The sequence below is a fragment of the Oncorhynchus tshawytscha genome, linkage group LG24, assembly GCF_018296145.1.
Source record: "Oncorhynchus tshawytscha isolate Ot180627B linkage group LG24, Otsh_v2.0, whole genome shotgun sequence".
Classification (NCBI taxonomy): domain Eukaryota; kingdom Metazoa; phylum Chordata; class Actinopteri; order Salmoniformes; family Salmonidae; genus Oncorhynchus; species Oncorhynchus tshawytscha.
This window is the reverse complement of record NC_056452.1, coordinates 6,218,124-6,237,959: the sequence shown is the minus strand read 5'-3', so window position 1 is coordinate 6,237,959 and position 19,836 is coordinate 6,218,124. Positions and strand designations below refer to the sequence as shown.

The following is a 19,836-nucleotide window of genomic DNA, read 5'->3' as shown; positions in this document are numbered from 1 at the left end:
TGTTATGTTACAACCTTATTCGAAAATCTTTTCCTCATCAATCTACACACAATACCCCATAATGACAAAGCAAAAACACACGTTTTATAGCAAACAACTATTGTCCGCAGAGCTCTGAGACAGGATTGTGTCGAGGCACAGATCTGGGGCATTGAAGGTCCCCAAGAACACTGGCCTCCACCATTCTTAAATGGAAGAAGTTTGGAGCCACGGAGACTCTTCCTAGAGCTGGCAGTCCGGCCAAACTGAGCAATGGGGGAGAAGGGCCTTGGTCAGGGAGGTGACCAAGAACGCGATGGTCACTCTGACAGAGCTCCAGAGTTCCTCTGTGGAGATGGGAGAATCTTCCAGAAGGACAACCAAGAGACTCTAGAGGAAACTTGGCACCTTCCCTACGGTGAAGCATGGTGGTGGCAGCATCATGCTGTGGGGATGTTTTTCAGAGGCAGAGACTGGGAGACTTGTCAGGATTGAGGGAAAGATGAATGGAGCAAAGTAGAGAGAGATTGTTGATGAAAACCTGCTCCAGACCACTCAGGACCTCAGACTGGGACGAAGGTTCACCTCCCAACAGGACAACGAATCCAAGGGGGGGGCGCCAACCCAGACAGGAAGATCACACATCTCTGGAGAGACCTGAAAATAGCTGTTCAACGACGCTCCCCATCCAACCTGACAGAGCTTGAGAGGATCTACAGAGAAGAATCGGAGAAACTCCCCAAACACAGGTGTGCCAAGCTTGTAGCGTAATACCCAATAAGACTTGAGGATGTAATAGCTGCTAAAGGTGCTTCAACAAAGTACTGTGTAAAGGGTCTGAATACTTATATAAATGTGATATTTCAGTTTTTGATTAGCAAGCATTTCTAAAAAACAGCTTTTGCTTTGCCACTATGGAGTATTGTATGTATATTGATGAGAATGATAATTTAAAAAAATCTATTTTAGAATAAGGCTGTAATGTAACATAATATGGAAAAAGTCAAGGGGTCTGAATACTTTCCAAAATCACTGTATATACAAAAGTATATGTATATACAAAAGTGTGCCTTCAAATTTGTGGACAGCCATGCACTCCCAATAGACAAACATTGGCAGTAGGATGGCCTTACTGAAGCGCTCAGTGACTTTCAACGTGGCACCATCATAGGATGCCACCTTCACCATCTGGGTTTGGCGGATGCCAGGGGAACGCTACCTGCCCAAATGCACAGACTGTAAAGTTTGGTGGATGAGGAATAATGGTCTGGGGCTGTTTTCATTGTTCGGGCTAGGCCCCTTAGTAACAGTGTAGGGAAATCTTAACGCTACAGCATACAATGACATTCTAGACGATTCTGTGCTTCCAACTTTGTGGCAACAGTTTTAGGAAGGCCCTTTCCTGTTTCAGCATGACAATTCCCCTGTGCAGAAAGCAAAGTCCATACAGAAATGTTTTGTTGAGATCGATGTGGAAGAACTTGACTGGCCTGCACATAGCCCTGACCTCAACTCCTTCGAACACCTTTGGGATGAATTGGAACGCAGACTGCGAGCCAGGCCGAACATCAGTGGCCGACCTCACTAATGCTCTTGTGGCTGAATGGAAGCAAGTTCCCTCAGCAATGTTCCAATATTTAGTGGAAAGCCAAGAGTCTGTTATAGCAGCAAAGGGGACCAACTCCATATTAATGCCCATGATTTTGGAATGAGTTGTTCGACGAGCAGGTGTCCACTTACTCTTGGTCAGGATTGTGTATGTCCGGTGGAGTGGAAGTGTTGGTGGAGGGGGAACCATAATGAGTGATGGGGAGCAATTGCGTTGACCCCAAATGGGAGTGATTATTGTTGTGTGTTGTTTTTGCCGAGAGGGAGAAATGGAATGGGGCTTTACTGTATAGAAAGGGGGTGGGAGGCACCCTGGGACAGGCCGAGTCTTGCTCTGAAATGCAGACATGACAATGAGCCTCTGTTGAGCTGGGAACAGGACAGGGGCAGGGAGAGATGGAAGGGAACGAGGTGGGTCGATGCGATTTGTGTGCGCGTGTGTGTATGGGGCAAAGTTGAAAGGTTGGGCATAGAGCTGGTGCTATGTACCTAATAAATGGCTTAATGGCTATCCCAGGCCTGAGGTAAGAGCTGGGGTTTCCACCCAGAGGGACTGGGAAAGGAGTGTGTGTCTGTGTCTATGCTTAAGTGCGACTGAGTGTACGCACACTTGCGTGTGTGTGTACGTGTGTGTGTGTCCTTTCGTGTGAGTGTGTGCGTGCACATATCTATGTGTGTGTGTGTGTGTCCTTTCGTGTGAGTGTGTGCGTGCACATATCTATGTGTGTGTGTGTGTGTGTGTGTTAGAACAAACAGTGGCTCATTATTCCTCCAGCAGGTGGGCTGCACAGGAATGTGTCAATGGAAGCGGGATGGCGATTACTGTGTAGCAATGGAATGAAGAGAGAAAAGAAAGACCCAATAAAAAATAGGAAAACAAAGCGCGAGAAACTTCCAGAGAAAGTGCTAGCGAGCGTAGGTGCTCGATATAAAGCGATAATAACGGCAGAGTGAAAAACATGAGAGAGACAAAGATAAAAGGGAGGGGCAGCAGTGGGCACGGGCATCAGGTGCAGTCAACAAAGCCCCCTGCTCCCAGCGAGTGAGTAGTGCATAGGGTGGGGGTTAGGGGGGTGGATGTGCCTCCCCCTTTAATCCAGAATGCTCTCTGTGGTGTCTGCCCCATCTGGATGCCCAGCTGCTGCCCTGAGCATTAGGGATTGCGTGCCTTGGCATGACCCCCATTACCCCCCCCAGCCACTGTGAATCCTCACCTGACACCCCCTTTGCCTCTCCAGGGAAACCAGCGTCATCCCTCCTTCCGTCCCCCCATTCCTCCATTCTCTTCATACCTTGCTGTCAACACAACAGAGAACATGTGCAACGGAGGGCGTTCAGTCAGTGAACCACACTCGAGTAGCTTTGCATGAAATCTGAAGATTTGTGTTAGCTTGCCGAGCTAATGCCTAGGCTTTAACACAGCAGACCAACAAAGACTTTAATCGAAGAAAGGTTTGGCCTACATCTTTGATAAAGTCTTAGCACAGGAAACTATGATATAGGCAAAGCACCAGTCATCCTAAGCTGCATTCGGATAAGTGTTGTCTTCAAAGCAGAGTTTGCAGCCATTGACTTTTGTAACTGCATATCAGAATCTCTCAAATTGTATCCAATCAAATGGCTCTTATCCAAACCCTGATTGGCTATATATCATCACTTCTGACAATGTGGCAGAGAAGGCCGTCTTAAAATAGACATGCTTATTTTGAACGGTTCAAGCAACACTCCGTCCGGCTTCAAGCCTGCCATATCAGTGCGCCACAAAGTAACGGACCTTAACTAAATTCAAAACAATAGCCTTTCTGCCCCCGCAAGGCTTGTCATAACGCCAATGTGAATATCCCTATCCAAAGGGATAATGGCAATTATTTTTACACATTGCGCATTGAGGCGTTGTCCTGCTTGGAATTTCAAACTTGTCCATACGGTTTTTAACTACCATCATCATAGGTTCACTTTGAAGCTGTGCTGTCCCTATAATCCACAAAGAACCTACGATACCATGCAAGAACATGCATGTACATGCCTGGGTCGTGTTTTTTAGGGCACGCAACAGAAACTGTTTCAAAAGTTCAAGTTGTCCCTCCCAAGGAGCTGATCGTGGACTACAGGAGAAAGAGGGGAGAGCATGCCCCCATCCACATCGATGTCCACATAAGAACTAAGAACTTAACATGGCCCACACAGACCTACACAGTCATGAAAAGGGTACGATCTCCCCCCCCAGGAGGCTAAAAAGATTAGTCATGGGCCCTCGAATCATCAAAAACTTCTACAGCTGCACCATCGAGAGCATCCTGACTGGCTGCATTACCACTTGGTATGGCAAATGCACCACCCTCGACCGCAAAGTGCTACAGAGGGTGGTGCGGATAGCCCAGTACATCTCTGGGTCCGAGTTCCCTGCCATCCAGGATGTCTATATCAGGCGGTGTCAGAGGAAGGCCCGAAAAATTGCCAAAGACTCCAGCCACCCAAGCCATAGACTGTTCGCTCTGCTACCGTCCGGCAAACGGTAGCATCAGCTCTCAGACCAACAGACTCTACACCCAAGCCATAAGACTGCTAAATAGCCATAAGACTGCTAAATAGTTCATTCATGTTTACCCGGACTATCTGCATTGACCGTATCTTGCACTGACTCTATGCACACTCACAAGACTATATACAGTATACACACTACAGTGAGCTCCAAAAGTCACCGTCCCTATACTGGAGCTTACTGTCGTGTATATACACACTGATACTCTCACACAAAACCCCCAACACATTCACATACACTGCATGCGCATACTGACAACACAAACACACACACACACACACCGACACAAACATACATTACACACGCGCACACACACACACTTTTACACATCATATGCTGCTCCTACGCTGTTTTATTTATCCTGATGACTAGTCACTTTACCCTGCCTTCATGTACATACTGTATCTACCTAAAATACCTCATACCCCTGCATATTGATCTGATACTGGGACTCCCTATATATTGCTCCATCTTTGTTTATTTTATTCCTCGTGTTTTAAATTTTTTATTTCTTACTCTGCATCGTTGGGGAGGGCTCATCTACACCCTTTGTATTCTGCGCATGTGACCAACATGATTTGATTTCCCTGTTTGAGTCTGCTGTCTTCTGGTAGGTGCCTAATGAACACAACCCTGATTTTAAGATGGTGCTCTTCCCTGTTGTTTCCTTCCTGCTGTAAGTCCTTTGAAATGCAATGCTATGTATCCCCAAACCAAGTGCGTTTTCCCCGCTGGCTACCACACAAGGCCCAGTGTCTATGGAGAACAATGGCTGGTACAGATGCCTTGGTCAGTTGGTCAGGCCACTGCTGTGGGATTTGTAAAGGGGGGGGGGTCTGTGGTGAATCATGGCCCATGCTGGAGACATGGTGTCCACTGTGAACCTGCTTGACATGCTGATCTCAGAACAGCTAGTTTGGCTACAATAGGGCGTCTTTGTTTGGGCCCGTGATGAAAGGTCCTGATTTGCCATTAACAATGCGCTTTGTTAGTTCCGGCCATGATGGGGACAGTTTATCTGGAAACTGTTGAACACGTACAGGTATGGCCAGCGTGGGGATACTGGGGTTCAATCTGTTTCTAGGGTTCATGATCGGGCTCATTCAAGAGTGCTGAAATGTTACAGAATGTTCAGCTAGAAAGTGGTTGTAGAACAGACATCACTCATGTCTGTGCATCACTCGCAGTCATGTAGAATGGATACGTTCCATTAATTTCTATCTGTCACATTCAAAATTAATAAGAGCCTACCGTCAGAGTGGAACTGAACTCCATTACATAGCCGCCTCTGTCCAGTTCAGACACAGTCAATCACCCCAGTCTTCCTCTCACAAGAGAGTGCTGTAGTTAACCCATTCGCCACTCTGGGTAGTAATAGTTTGGGTAGTTGTGTGGTGCTGGACACAGGGGCGGCAGACAAGCAGGGGATTTCTACCTATGTTTGAAGGAATCAGTGGTACGGTCATGGGTGCTCAAATGGCAGCCTGTTTTCAAGAGAATATAGCACGCGTGCCAGATTTTCAAGGCATAGGCGCCAGTTACTGTGTGTTCAGAAAGGAATAGATGAATAGAGTACATAAAACATAAGGCACAGTAGAACTGTGAAACTGTAAGGATCGACGCTGGAGACAGGAAGCAGGTACAGGGAGAACATGTAATAATCTACGGACATAAAACAGGTCAGGAACAGCGTCTGGACGGGACAAAGTAACGACATCAATGCTGACACAGGGAATAATGTGAGGAACAGACAGATAAAGGGAAGGCAGGTCCAATGAGGTGGGTCCAGGTGGGTCCAATGAGGCGCTGGTGCGTGTAACGAACATACGGGACATAATAAGGGACAGGACCAGCGACGGGACAAAGTAACGAGATCAATGCTGACACAGGGAATAATGTGAGGAACAGACAGATAAAGGGAAGGCAATCAAATAATGATAGAGTTCAGGTGGGTACAAAGAGGCGCTGGTGCGTGTAACGAAGGGGACAGGTGTGCGTAATGATAGGCAGTCTGGCGCTCGAGAGGGAGAGCTGGAGCAGGCGTGACAGAAATATTTATTGCTGAGCCCACCTGTTTAGCAAAAAAAAGATATAAAATAGACATATCAGTTTGCAAACAATACAAAAATGTATGTATTGAGTTAATAAAGCTGAAGAGAAATTATAGATTAAACAGAAATCGCAAATTCAACAATGAGTGGTTTGGAAGGAATTGGTGGCTAACTGCGAGCGTCGCAAAGCAATAACTATTTTGCTTCCCCGTGCCTGCTATTCGGTGGAGAGGGTGTGTGGTCCAAGTCTGGATTTAAGGATTTAAAACATCTGCCTGAAAGGATCTCTTTTCTAAACTTAAAAGGATAAACATTCAACACCATGGGCCAGAAAAGGTTGAATACATTGCCCATGCTGTCAATCCAGCATGAATTCATCCAGAGAATGTCAGACTTTGATGACAAAGTTTGCCCACAAGAAGAACCTCCGCACCACATTCCTGTTCAAGTGAGCACAAAAATAGGTATTGTATACTGCTGCATAAATGAAGCAATATGCCAGGGAGATATGTATACTGTAGCTAAGAAAGTAATACTAAGTGTATGTTGTGTAGTAGGCAGATAGTAGCCCATGTGTCTCACGCTAAGAATTTGGTCCCTCTCCCCCCCAGAACTTCGCCTACTGTTCTGACTTGGTGGTGCACATGTAGCCTATAGCCTGTTTTAGAGAAATGTCATCATCGGCAGCGGAGCAATGTCATATTGTAAAAGATTTCATTGTCAGTTTATATGCCCTCGTTATTTATCATATGGTTCTGATTTGGCGTGCAGGGCAAATAAGGTAAGAGCGTGTTCTGAATTCTGTTGCTGTTAGTTTCATAAGTGCTGAACAAATAGGTATATCGACTACGTCTGTCTTAGCTCGCTTATTAATGTCTTAATCGACATTTCGGCTTGCATCTTATCCGCTCATCGTTCCCCTATGCCATAGTTTGTACATCTCAGTTGTTATATTGCTTATATAAGTCTATCTCATTCATCATTTTAGGCAATGTTGGAATTATTTAATTGTCCCCTTACATTGTGTATTATAATTAGCTCATGTGATTTTCTCCACAAGGAGGGGAAACTATATAATGTTGTTGGGTCTGCAACCATCATATTTATTTTCAACAAAAAGTTTAGTAATAGACCCATGTAATTCCAGTTGATATTGCGAGGGTTGTTTTGTTTGCATAATGTCTTTAAAAGTGGATGCTCGTGATTGTATTTAAATTTATTTTTAGACCACATAGGCCTAATAAAATACTTAAAATGGTAGGCTAACTGCGTCTCACTCGTCTCTCTCGCTCTCTCTCTCGCTCTCTCTCTCTCTCTCTCTCTCTCTCTCTCTCTCTCTCTCTGTGGTGACTTAAAGAACAGTAAAGTTAAACTCAGCAAGATGTCGAGGCCTTATCTGAACTAACATCTATCTGAATTTCTGTCGGTGTCCGTTTTGAAACTGCTGAACGAATAGGGCTACCTCGTCGCAGCTAGTTTGCTTGCACTTGCTTATACTTAGCTCTAAGTGTTAATGATATAAGAACAAACATGAATTTACTGAACATGAATGTAGTAGTGTTTGTGTATGGTTCAAAAGTCATGTTGGCGTTCGTTATTATTGAAGGAGAATGCAGTTCTTATCGAGTTACACAAATCCACAAGGAGTCAGTAGAAACCATATTTATTTAAGCGAGTCAGCCATATCAGCTATGTTTTTAAAAAAGGCAGTAAGTGAGGCTGAATGAACTGTTTTGCTGCCAGACAAGGCTCCGCTGATAGCCAGGTGTAGCAGTGGTAAAGATTCACTCCATGGTGCTGGAAGGAAAGCTCGCGTGTCAGGAAAGATTTATTTAGGCCCTAACAGTTTGTGGGCACCATTTGTCACCGTTATAGTGCAATTAATGTATTGTCCAGTGTTGTGTAGTGGCTTTGCTGGTGTGCATCTAAAAAAAAATAGCTTGAGTTTGCCCCACCATTTACATACTAAAATCGTCACTGCATTCCCCATGCTCATAATCAATGGGTGTGTGTGCGTGTGTGAATCAATGTGTTTGTGTCTTAGTTTGTGTGTGCGTGCACGTGTGTGTGTGTGTGTCTGTGTGTGTGGTCGGGTCAGTGCTATGGGGCTAGTTATGCCCTTAAAGGGGAGACGTTTTGCAGTGTCCATGGTTACTTGGCCTGGTTTGGGACTAGTTCCTTACTGACTACAGCTGCGGCCACGTGGAAAGATAAAAAGAGAACCGAGAGAAGAACCACGACGCTTGGAAATGTGTAGCTGTATTATTTCATTTTTTTTTTTAGCTTGGAACAATTACACAGTTGACAAAAAAATAGGTCAATTAGGAGGCTTTTCCTGCCATCGAGGGTTGATTTTGTGTGTGTGTGTGTGTGTGTGTGTGTGTGTGCGCGCCTCCTTTTTTGTTCTCATTCATACTCAAAGAATAATCCCTTAATGCATACTATTGATATTAGCCCATTTTAGCCAACAGGGGTTATCAATACTATCTCTGTTGTCTCCTCGATGTGTGTGAACAAATAGGCTGTCTATTTTAGACGTACTCTCGGGTTTCAATAATCAATGGTGTACGTTACAGTTAGGTCCAGCTGTTGAATTGAGACGGTTATCAAGTCAGTGTGATCTTTTGCGTGCCAGTGCTGCCCACTAGTGGCTTTAAACAAGAACAGCTGTGTGTATGTGTGTCTGTTTTGCATTTGTGTGTTTTCAAGTTTTATTCGTCATGTGTACAGGATACACACGGTATACACCGTCCGATGAAATGCTACCTCGCACGCTCCTTCTCGACAACGCAAACAACAAGAAATAATAAAAGATAAGAATACGGACATCAAGTAAATGGCTCAGTAGAATAGAATAAACATTTTTAGCATAAGTAGAATGTGTCCGTCCATCCGTGCGTGTGTGTTTGTGTGCGTTCTCTGTCTACACTCTGTCTCTGTCTAAACAACTCTTTCTGTTTGTCACTCCCTTCATCCCTGCAACATCTTCCCTCTGGTTATATAAGAAGTCAAGAGGAGGGTTGAAGTTGTGTGGAGACTGTGGATAATGAGAGCGAAAGAGGAGATGGAATAGAAAGACTGAGAGAGAGAGAGCAAGGTCAAAGGAGCTGCAGGGTAATGAGCCTAAAATGAGGAGACATGAGAGAGAGTGGGGGGGGGTGTATAAACATAGAAGTATCCAATGAGAGGCAGAGAGAGCTGGAGAGAGATATTGGGTGTGTCCCAATCAATGGCACCATATTCCCTGTAGGCCTATATTGCACCACTTTTGACGGTCAAAAATAGGTTCGGACTGGGGACGCATGTGAGGGATAGATTAGAGGGGTGCTGCTGTCCTTGCCCAATTTAAACAGCCAATTCTCTGTTTTTCCTATTATTTTTATCACGGTGGAAAGTTCATTATTGACTTACTTTTGATCCATCTTACACCTAAAAAAAAAAAAATGCAATGTCGCTCTCTTTTTTTTGAACCATTGTTAAACCAATAGCTTTTGTGAGCTTTGTTTCAGTATTTTAGTTTTGCACTATGCCAGGGGTTGCCCCATTACTAGAAGAGGAGGGGACTACTTTGCCGTCTGTGCTGACAGTACTAGTATCAATGACATGTTAATGATGGCCACCCCATTTCAGATAGGGATGGATCGCTCCTCATGGGCTATTTGGCTGGTTGCCTCTCATGGTTATTACCAGCCAAACCTGTAGTGTCATGTCACCAGAGAGAAAGGGAAAAGAAAAGTGTGTGTGTGTGTGAGTGTGCATGCGGTATTTGCAGCTTTTTAAATCACGTGGCATTTTTCGTATCAGCTAGTAATTGCTCTATTGATAGAACTAAAATCTATTAAGCTAAATCAATGTGTGTATCAGTGTTTGGTGACATGCTTACAAGGCCGTTAGGCCTTAAATAGCCATTTCCCATTCCTCCCCATCCTTCAATTCCATTCATCTTAGCTCCGTCATAATGACTTCTGTGTCCTCTGACTCATGATTCACACACACATTTAGCCCTCTGGATGGAGTGTAAGTGGTTGCCCTTACTAACAGTAGCCCCAAGGTCCAATGCTATGGAGTCTGGACAGACACTGACATACAAGAACACACAGAACTCAGAAAAGCAGGCGAGCCATAGGGGAGAGCGATACAGTGAGGCAGATAGGGAAATGCCTTTTCTTTTTTATCCTACCACTGAGTCGGCGCTCCCATTTTTCCGGGTTGAGTTTTCTAAGGAGATTGTGAAGAGGGGAGGAGATAGGATGGGTGTCATTTCTAGCCAGGGGAGTCTGCATACCTGTCTTGGTCAATCTATCTTTTTTTGTCTCTTTTCATTTCTCTCTCTGTCTCTCTCTCTCTCTCTCTCTGTCTCTCTCTCACTCTTTCTCTCTCTTTCTCCCTATCTCTCTCTCTCTCTCTCTATTTTTACAATGCTGTGGTTCACAGGTGTCAAAGCAAAAAGCTTTAAATACACTGCAATACATTGCTGCTGCTAGTTTTGTTTTAAAAGGCTGGGACTCTCGGTTTTTCACACACACACACAGACACAGACACAGACACACACACACAGCCTTTTTAATGTTAGTGTGTACTCTACTGTCAGCTGCGGCGGCCTGGTTCTGAGCATAAAAAGAGGAGACAGGGAGACACACATAAGAGAGAAAGCGAGACATGAAAGAGAGAGAGAGAAACACACACACAGAGAGAACATGCTCTGTGCTGCTCACTGCTCAACTGCCTTGCTGGACTGGCCAGTGGAGGGATGGGAGGAATGTGAAAGAGAGGCGGAGAGAGAAAGAGCGAGAGAGTGGGAGAGAGAGTGAGTGAGTGAGTGAGTGGGGTTGACAGAGTGGACTAGCGTTGCGTGGAGCACAAGCGAGCCTACAGGGAGCCAGAGAGAGAGAGAGAGAGAGAGAGAGAGACAGGCAGGCAGGCAGAGCCTGGGTAGAGAAAAGAGGAGAGGAATATACTTTAGATAGCAATAAAGACAGAGAGCCAGCCACTGCCAATACTGCACTATACCCAGCATGAGAGAAAAGAGCTACTGTTACCAGCTACAATAAAAAAACATGGGACTAAAACTCGTTCTGATCCAGTGAAGAGGACTAGATCCAGCTACTGGTTTTCACACCTGTACGCCACCCTAATGGCTTCTATACCAGTAAAAAGGACTTCTGAACCTCGATTTCCGGTCAGTGAACAAGGAAGTGTGGCAGCGTGAGTCTGAATCTGTCTATATACTGAGAAAGGACAAGAGGTTACCAGCTACTAGTCTAGCCATATGTAGAATGCAAACGCGGGACAACTCATCTAGAGGAGTGGATGAAATCATAATCTGGTCCTGGATAGAAGTGAGGACACCAGTAGCTCTACACAGATCAAGAATATTACTGATCTAGGACCAACTCTGATGAAGAGCTAGTCGACTTGTGCCTGGCGAAGGCCCTTTCTTTTTACTGTCTCCACTGATCTCAGGCCTGCCATCCAAGCTGCTTCACCTACTTCTCCAGAAACAGAACTAGTGACCAACAGGACCATGATGCATTTTGACAGACAAACCGAACCAGAACCCAAACCCACTTTGAGGAATACAAATATATTCACCTAGACCTGGATTAATTCATCAATATGAAGATTTCGTTGATTTCAACTCAGAATTGTTGACGTCTTGATTTGATAGACACTAAGTGGGTGGGTTCCGTTGGTCACCATTGACTCTTGACCCCCATGTCTGGCCGAGAGTGCGTGCGCAGCGTGTCTAGGTGAAAACGTCCGGCGGTTGCGGGGGTAACAGCGGCGTCGTACGTGTCCCGTCCTGTGTGGGGCTGTAGCAAACACTCGTGTGTGTGTGTGTGGTGCGTGTGTGTGATGTTGAGAGTGGAGGTCCCAGCTCCCTCAGGGCAGGAGTGGTGTTTCCAGTGCTCAGTAGGGGTGGACTGTAGTGACCCGGAACCTCGCTGTATCTGGTTGGCGGTGTTACGAAGCATTACCCTACATGATACCACCACTCCACCCCGTGCCTCTCCCCGACCCTCCACCCCACCCCGCTCCTCTCCGCGACCCAGACGAAGGGTGCCCCGGAGGGTTTTGCCACACCTTCGCTTGTCCTGGGTAAGAAAGAGAGACTCTGCTGGGAAATCTCCTAATCTGGCGTGCTCAACTCAACATAGATAGATAGAAACATAGAAAGGCCGTGACGTAGATGTGTCTTTGGATATCGGGTTGTTGGGTGTTTGTCTGGTTGATGTTCAAGGATTGTTACGCAACATGACAAAAGAAACTATTTAATTTCAGAGAGACAGCCAGAGATGTTCTAATTCCAGAGAGATGTTCCAATTCCAATTATAAACAGGGTGGTTCGAGCCCTGAATGCTGATTGACAGGTCAGACCATATACCACGGGTATGATAAAAAAAAGTCATTTTTACTGTTCGAATGACGTTGGTAACCAGTTTATAATAGCAATAAGGCACCTCTGGGGGTTGTGGTATATGGTCAATATACCACGGCTAAGGGCTGCATCCAGGCACTACGTCGTGCCTAAGAACAGCCCTTAGCCGTGGTAAGGCTAAGTGACACAGTGGCTTATTGCTTAATTCTAGGATGACAGCCATTTTCAGTAGTGAAAGAAGTTCAGCGCCTTACCAGTGGGTACTCCACGCTGGCCTGTAGCAAAAGGCTGTATTCGTCGGAGGATCCGTCATCTCTCCATCTGCTGATTGTCATTGGATTTACTAAGCACCTACACCAATGCAGAATTGGACATGTGCTATTTTAGAAAGGGTCATGTATAATGTAGAGGCTTGATAAAGGCTAGAGAGTAAATGAGAGTGTGTTGGGGGTGGGGGGGGCTGTGTCACTCCTGCCTACTGTATGTCTTATGTAATGGGAGCGCAGTGGGGGCCTGTTGACTAACGGAGGGGAAGGAGATCAGAGCAATGCTTTCGTCACCCGGCACTGTACATATTTCTACATCGGCACGTGTGTGTGGTACATATATGTGAGTGTATGATGGGTGCAGGTTGGAGTGTCATCTGTTCTGCTCGAGTGATGCATCGGCAGGGTGTCTGTGTATGTGAGCACGTGTGGGCGTGTAGGTTAGAATGTGTTGTTCTCTTATGCGTCAAAGATGTAGCAAAAATCTGTGATCATCAAAAGGCCTTGCCTGAGTGATTGACAATCAGGGGCATTAACACATGTTAAAAGGAAATGTGTGTGTGTGTGTGGTGTGTGTGTGTGTGAGATGTGTGTGTGTGTGTGTGTGTGTGTGCAGATGCATTAATTTGCTGGTTTCGCTCGTGTGCGTGCAAAACAATTTGACAAACAAAGTCTAACCGCGTATGACCTCACAGCCTATAGGGGAAGTGACGTCATAGTTACACGTCACATAGCCCTTCGTTGACAAGCAGCTAATCTTATGGTTCAGTTATTGATAGAGGTGGGAGAATTCAGGACAGTGTATAAAGGAGACTGTGGCATTGGCATGCCCCTGTGAGTGTGAGTGTGTGTGTGCGTGCTCTGGTATATATTAGGGAGTGTATATGAGAGTGTGTTTGTGTATGCTTGTGCAAGTTGTGCTGCTGGCATCTCACACCCCAGTGTGTGTTTTTTCATGCACTTGCATGTGAAATAGCAGGTGTAGGAATGAAAGGCCATGAGGGATTCTGACACATGTCATGCTCAGTATGTAGCAGGTTGATGCTTTTTGGGATGAGTCTTGTCCTTGAGGCAGAACTGGGCGATTTCTGCTAGATGGGCTAGCTGCAAAGTCAAAATTGGCTATATTGTTAATATGAATGAAGCTTTTTGGTCATAATTTAAGATTAGGGTGAGGCATTAGGGTTAGCAGTGGGGTTAAGGTTAGAGTTAGGGTTAGGTTTAAAATCAGATTTTATGACTTTGTGGCTATGCCAGCTAGTGACCACTCTGCAGAGCTGCCTCTAGAACAATATTCATGACAAAAAAACACTAACCTGCCAGTGTGTAACCTCGCTCGCTCACACACACACATGCACACACCCGCACATACACACACACATGCTCTGTGTCCATAGTGTTTTCGAAAAACAACATCTATGCCATCTCCATTATCAATCTACGTATGATGAGTCCATGCTTAGGGGCATCCCTGTTCGTGTGGACGTGAATGCACGGTATGTATTTGTGTGTGTGCCTGCCTGCGTGAGTGCGCGTGTGTGTACACTACATAGTTTCTTAATATTAGTGTTATGAGTCTATTCTAAGACTCCTTACTGAGAATGTGATTTCTATCCTTCCAAGCATCCAGCCTTTGTCTTAGCTTTCCTTCACAGTCCTATACCACTATATCATATTTCCACTTCCTTGCAAAACAACACACAGCATTTCATAAGGGACTATTACAGATGGGAAGTCAACAGAATAATTCAACCTGTCAATGTGGATCCCGGAATTCCAGATGCTTGAATGCTAGTCACAATGTTGGGCTGGGTATAAAGAGAGGGTTGTTGCAATGGAACTGGAGCCCCCATCGGAAAGAGAGTCCCCCTCCCTGCCACCCACACACACACACACACACACACACACACACACACACACACACACACACACACACACACACACACACACACACACACACACACAGTCCCCTCCCTGCCACCCACCCACACACACACACACACACACAGAGTCCCCTCCCTAGCCACTCTATTCTTAGAAGCGAAGGATTCCCTGAAACCCCAAATGGGCCAGTTAGCTCAGGCACCATGCCTCACTTCCTGTTCAAGGCTCTCCACTTCCTGTTGTTGTGGTGCGGTGCAGTGTGGCCTGGCCTTGTGAGTTTGTGGGGAAGGGGGAGGCGGGGGAGTGGAGAAAGAAGGCAGGAGGGGGTATAGGAAGTCAAGGGCAAGGTGGAATGAAGAAGGAAGAGGGCCGAAGGCTGTCAGGAGAGGTTGTGTGATAAGATAAAGACGCTAGCTAGACACTAAAAAGTTATACACTAAAAAGATAGACACTAAAAAGATACACACTAAAAAGCTAGACACTAAAAAGCTATAGACACTAAAAAGATACACTAAAAAGCTAAGTCTGCTGTATGGTGCCCTCGCCAGGAGCTTTTTCCTAATATTACTTAGACCTAAGCAGGGTGAAGGTATGTATCCCCCTGCCAATCTCTGTTTCTACATATCTACATTTTAAAACCGTTTTCAATAGAATATGTTGCTGTTGGATACTGCATCCCGCCTAAGAAAAATGTATATGGACCACCAGTGTATCCCCAAAGTGTTACAGACCCAAAGACTCAAAACACACAAAGAGGCGTGAGTCTTATTTTTCTTTAGGTGTGTGTAACGACTCTCGTTGAAAGGAGTGGACCAAAGCGCAGCATGGAAAGTGTTCATGATTTTTTATTTTTTTTAAACAAGATAACCAAAGTGAAAACGAAAGCGCACAGTTCTGTCAGGTACAGACACTACACAGAAAACAAGGTCCCACAAAACCCAAAAGGAAAATGACAACTTATATATGATCCCCAATCAGATCCAACGATTGACAGCTGCCTCTGATTGGGAACCACAAAAAACAAAGAAATAGAAAACATAGACTTTCCCACCCGAGTCACACCCTGCCTGACCTAACCAAACATAGAGAATAGTAGGGATCTCTAAGGTCAGGGCGTGACAGTGTGTGTGTATGTGTGTTTGCGCACATGAGTGCATGTTCATGCGTGCCTAATGTGTGTGTGTGTCATGATCGAGTCCTGTTGTTCCATAATTGTTAGACATAAATACCCGCTCCAACATGTATTTTTACCCCTCCATTGTGTTGCAGGTGATTATGGGAGAGGTGGGTCGTTAAAATAGATATTGTTCCTGAGAGAGAGAAAGGCATTGGTGGAATTCCAGAATTCTGGGTGGAGTTTAAAAAAAAGTCTCCCTAGCCTGGTCACAAACCTGTGTGGTATATAGCTATTATCGCTAATAGAAGCCTCTCTGACGTTTCACACTTAATCAATGCATTTCTCACTGACATGGAGGATATGTTTGGACTCACTGACCTAATTCACAGTTTACACTTACACCCTCAGCTCACTTTACCTAACTTACATTGACATTTTGCTCACATATTGAAATCACTGATACATTTAGAAAGTGGTACTAATGAATTGAATAGCTAATATTGACTTTGACCCCTTTTCTTAAATCCTCCTCATCTGTGTCCCTCATAGGCTAAAGGGCGGAATGATGGTGCCCTGTCATCCAATGAGAACACTCGGTCGCTGTCGTCGGGCGAGTTTGAGGGCGTGGCGTGGCAGGGCCCTCGTACGGTGCTCCTGCAGAAGAACTCCCAGGGCTTTGGCTTCACGCTACGCCACTTCATTGTGTACCCGCCAGAGTCCTCCCTCCACAATAACCTCAAGGTAACAATGGTTCATAGCCCCCACGATGGAATGCATTACGTTCATTTGACAGATTTCCCGACCAAGCTTATGCTGATCTGCTAACCTCCAGTCGTGTAGAGGTTAATTGTGTCTCATGACCAAATTAAGAGGGGTCGTGAAGTCACAGAATTACAGGTGTGTGTGTGTGTTACCCTCACCGTTTTCACACTTATGGAGGTGTCCTGACCAATGGTCACCAACCAGTGGAGGAAAAGCCCACACATCCTGTAGCTCCCTAGGACCAGGGTTGGGGACCACTGACCTACAGGTAGGGGAGAGAAGAGAGGAACAGAGAAGTAAATAAAAGAGGCAAATGGGGTAAAAGAGGAAAGGAGGAGAAGAGAGAGAGGAGAGAATATGTTAAACAGAAGATGAGAAGAAGGAGAGGAGAGGGCCAGACAGGAGAGGGCAAGCAGAACAGGAGATGAGAAGGTAAATAGAAGAGGAGTAGAGTATGAGAAAGGTGGTAGTATCACTGGTTCCTACTCCAGGGTATCTAGGTCTCTATTATGTGGCTGTAAAGCCCAGGTCATTGTCTGTCTGACTGGAATGAGCTCAGTCAGCCAGCCGGCCAGACCTAATATGCCCAGTCAGCTGGGGCCTGTGTGTGTGTGTGTGTGTGTGTGTGTGTGTGTGTGCGTGTGCGTGAGGTTGGAGTAGGGGAGTGGGTTGTTGTGTGTGTGTCAGAGAGAGTTGAACTGTGCATGTGTGTTTGCGTGGGTGTGATAAATTGAGGTAAACCATGTGAGCATATGCTGGCTCATGAGTGTTTTTGTCACTGTCAATCCATTTCTGTGTGTTGCTATGATGAGGCCCGTTTAGGTGTGTGTTAATGCGTTTGTAGCCACACCAACTGCTCATCGCTCTGACTGCCTGGGGGAGATAGCATCTCCTTGTGGTAGAGCCACAAAACAACTGGTCTGCTTGGTCTCTGTTTACTAGTTTTCTAGGTGTCTCACTTGTCTTCCTCTCCTTTCTCTGCAGGATGAGGAGAATGGAAACGGCAATGGAAAAGGTGAGGGTTTTCCATGTGTCGTTATACAGTCCTTTGGTGTGCGTTGTTTACAAGTTAAAAAATGTTTAACGAATATATGCCACGTTTGTGTGTCCCAGGTTGTCAAAGGGGTCGTCTGGAGCCCATGGACACCATCTTTGTAAAGAGTGTGAGGGAGAAAAGCCCCGCCCACCAAGCTGGCCTGTGTACAGGGGACAGACTGGTAAAGGTGAATGGGGAAAGTGTATTAGGGAAGACCTACTCTCAGGTGATCGCGTTGATCCAGAACAGGTGAGACACACACGCACGCACACGCAGGCACCTACACACATGTGATATGACACATTATATAATACTTGTTACATAACTTTACACAATGGCCCATTATTTTACTATCTCTCCTCTATCCCTCTTCCAGCGAGAATGTTCTGGAGCTCTGCATCATGCCAAAAGATGAGGATGTGTTGCAGTTGGTAAGTGTGAGTATGAGATTTCTGTTTCTTTCTTTCCTCTCCTCCTTCCCACACATCAAATTATTTATAATCATAGCCCAATACAAATACACCTCACAATCACAAAGCAATTTGGTTTGGTGAAGAATATTGAGTTAGTAGTAATGTATAGACAATTACAAACATTTCATATAATTCCAGTGCTGAACTATCCCTACTGGATATACAATAATTACACAATAAGACGTTTTCATTGTAACACAAATTGAATTGTAATATGTAAAAAAAATAATAATAATAATAGAAAAATGCATTCCACCCGCCTTTGCTTTCACAAACACCTGACAAGCTAGTTTGGAGTGGATTTTTAGTTCCGAAATACATTTAAAATGTATTGGAAACAGGTTGTCAAATCATGTCACGTGCCACGGAACGCGTTAGACTACCAAACGGAATGTGTTCATTTTGTGTGAAATACTACTTCGCACCTGCTTTCTACTCTTTTCGATCCCTTGCCTCCCTCTCCAGCTCCTTTCTATCTCTTCATTTTTTCTATCTCTCATGCTCCCGCTCTCCTCTTCCCTCCCATACAGGCGTACTCTCAGGATGCCTACCTGAGAGGAAATGAGCCATACACGGGAGGGGCGCAGCATATTCCCGACCCTCCCCCACTCTGCTACCCTCGTGCCAAGCCCACTTCCACGGCCCCTCTGCCACCCAACCACCAAAGCCCCCTGGACAACTGGCACTGCCGCCCCAGCCCTGTTAACCAGGCATCCCCCTTGGACAACCGCTCTGCCGCGGTTAACGTAACTCAGACCTCCGGCAGGCCCAGGGGTCCGGGAGAAAACGAAGAGGATGGCGGAGGCCATTTTGGCTCCTCGGCAGGACAAGAGGGAGATTGGCTGCCATCTTTGGGGCAGAACCGCGGGCGCTCGTCGTCGGCCGTCAGCGCACTGGATTTCCACTTTGCCAATCACAACGCCGCCATCGCCTCTGCAACCCTGCCCCACATGCCCGCCCGGAAGGGAAGTTTACCGGCTACGCGTGCCCACAGCGACGCCATGTGCCACCAGGCGCTGTCGGACTGGTACTACAGCCAGGCAGAGGCGGCCGAGCGCATGTCCCCTCGACACCGGAGCATATCCCAGGATCGGTTAGCCGAGCTGGGGTTGGGCTTAGCGCTGGGGCCTGGTGGCGCTGGAGGTCCTGGGTCTAACTCTATGTCCTCCATGGCTCACAGAGACCACGGCGTTTCCCAAGAAACTCTGATGCTCCACCACCAGGCAGCAACCGCCTCCCACGATTCCTATTGGCTGGGAGGCTGGGGGGGAGTGTCCGGGCCAGGGAGCCGTTCGTGCTCCGAAAGCCTGCTGGCGGCGTACGCATCGTACGAACGCAACTACGGGCGCTCACAGGAGACGCTAGCCCAGGCGGCTGCGCTGGTGTCGCCGCACTGCGAGAGAGCCCCCGCCTGGCCGTCGCAGGGTGCCAAGGAGCAGGACAAGGACTTGGGAAACCACCACACGGTTACAGCCACAACTGCAGCCACACTGGGTAAGCTCCACATGCATAGAGATATTTAGATGGATAGATAGGCAGGAAGACAGACATCTCCCCATCTCCCTAAAGTGTACACTTACTCACTCCCCTTGTGGATTTAACATACAACATACACCACTCTAGCATGCCTTAAAATCCATGAGGGGGTTTAAGCAAGTGCATGCTTTTAGGAGGAGGGCAAGGAATTGGCATTTAGCCAGTACTTCTCCTGCTGAACTCTGCCTATATTATGTCTACCT

General features: G+C 46.2%; 1 protein-coding gene across 6 annotated transcripts in view; it reads left to right on the top strand.

Annotated features, from left to right (window-relative positions):
• The window catches only part of arhgap23b (Rho GTPase activating protein 23b), a 70,701-nt gene that overhangs the window by 29,554 nt on the left and 21,311 nt on the right, over positions 1–19,836 (top strand). For 5 of the 6 annotated variants that reach the window (XM_024387051.2, XM_042305236.1, XM_024387050.2 and 2 more), the window contains exons 2-6: positions 16,376–16,567; positions 17,573–17,603; positions 17,702–17,873; positions 18,001–18,061; positions 18,628–19,591. In XM_024387051.2, coding sequence (XP_024242819.2) covers positions 16,376–16,567; positions 17,573–17,603; positions 17,702–17,873; positions 18,001–18,061; positions 18,628–19,591 — 1,420 coding nt within the window. The remainder of the gene's footprint in view (positions 1–16,375; positions 16,568–17,572; positions 17,604–17,701; positions 17,874–18,000; positions 18,062–18,627; positions 19,592–19,836) is intronic. The other variant, XM_042305235.1, reaches the window with a different exon arrangement.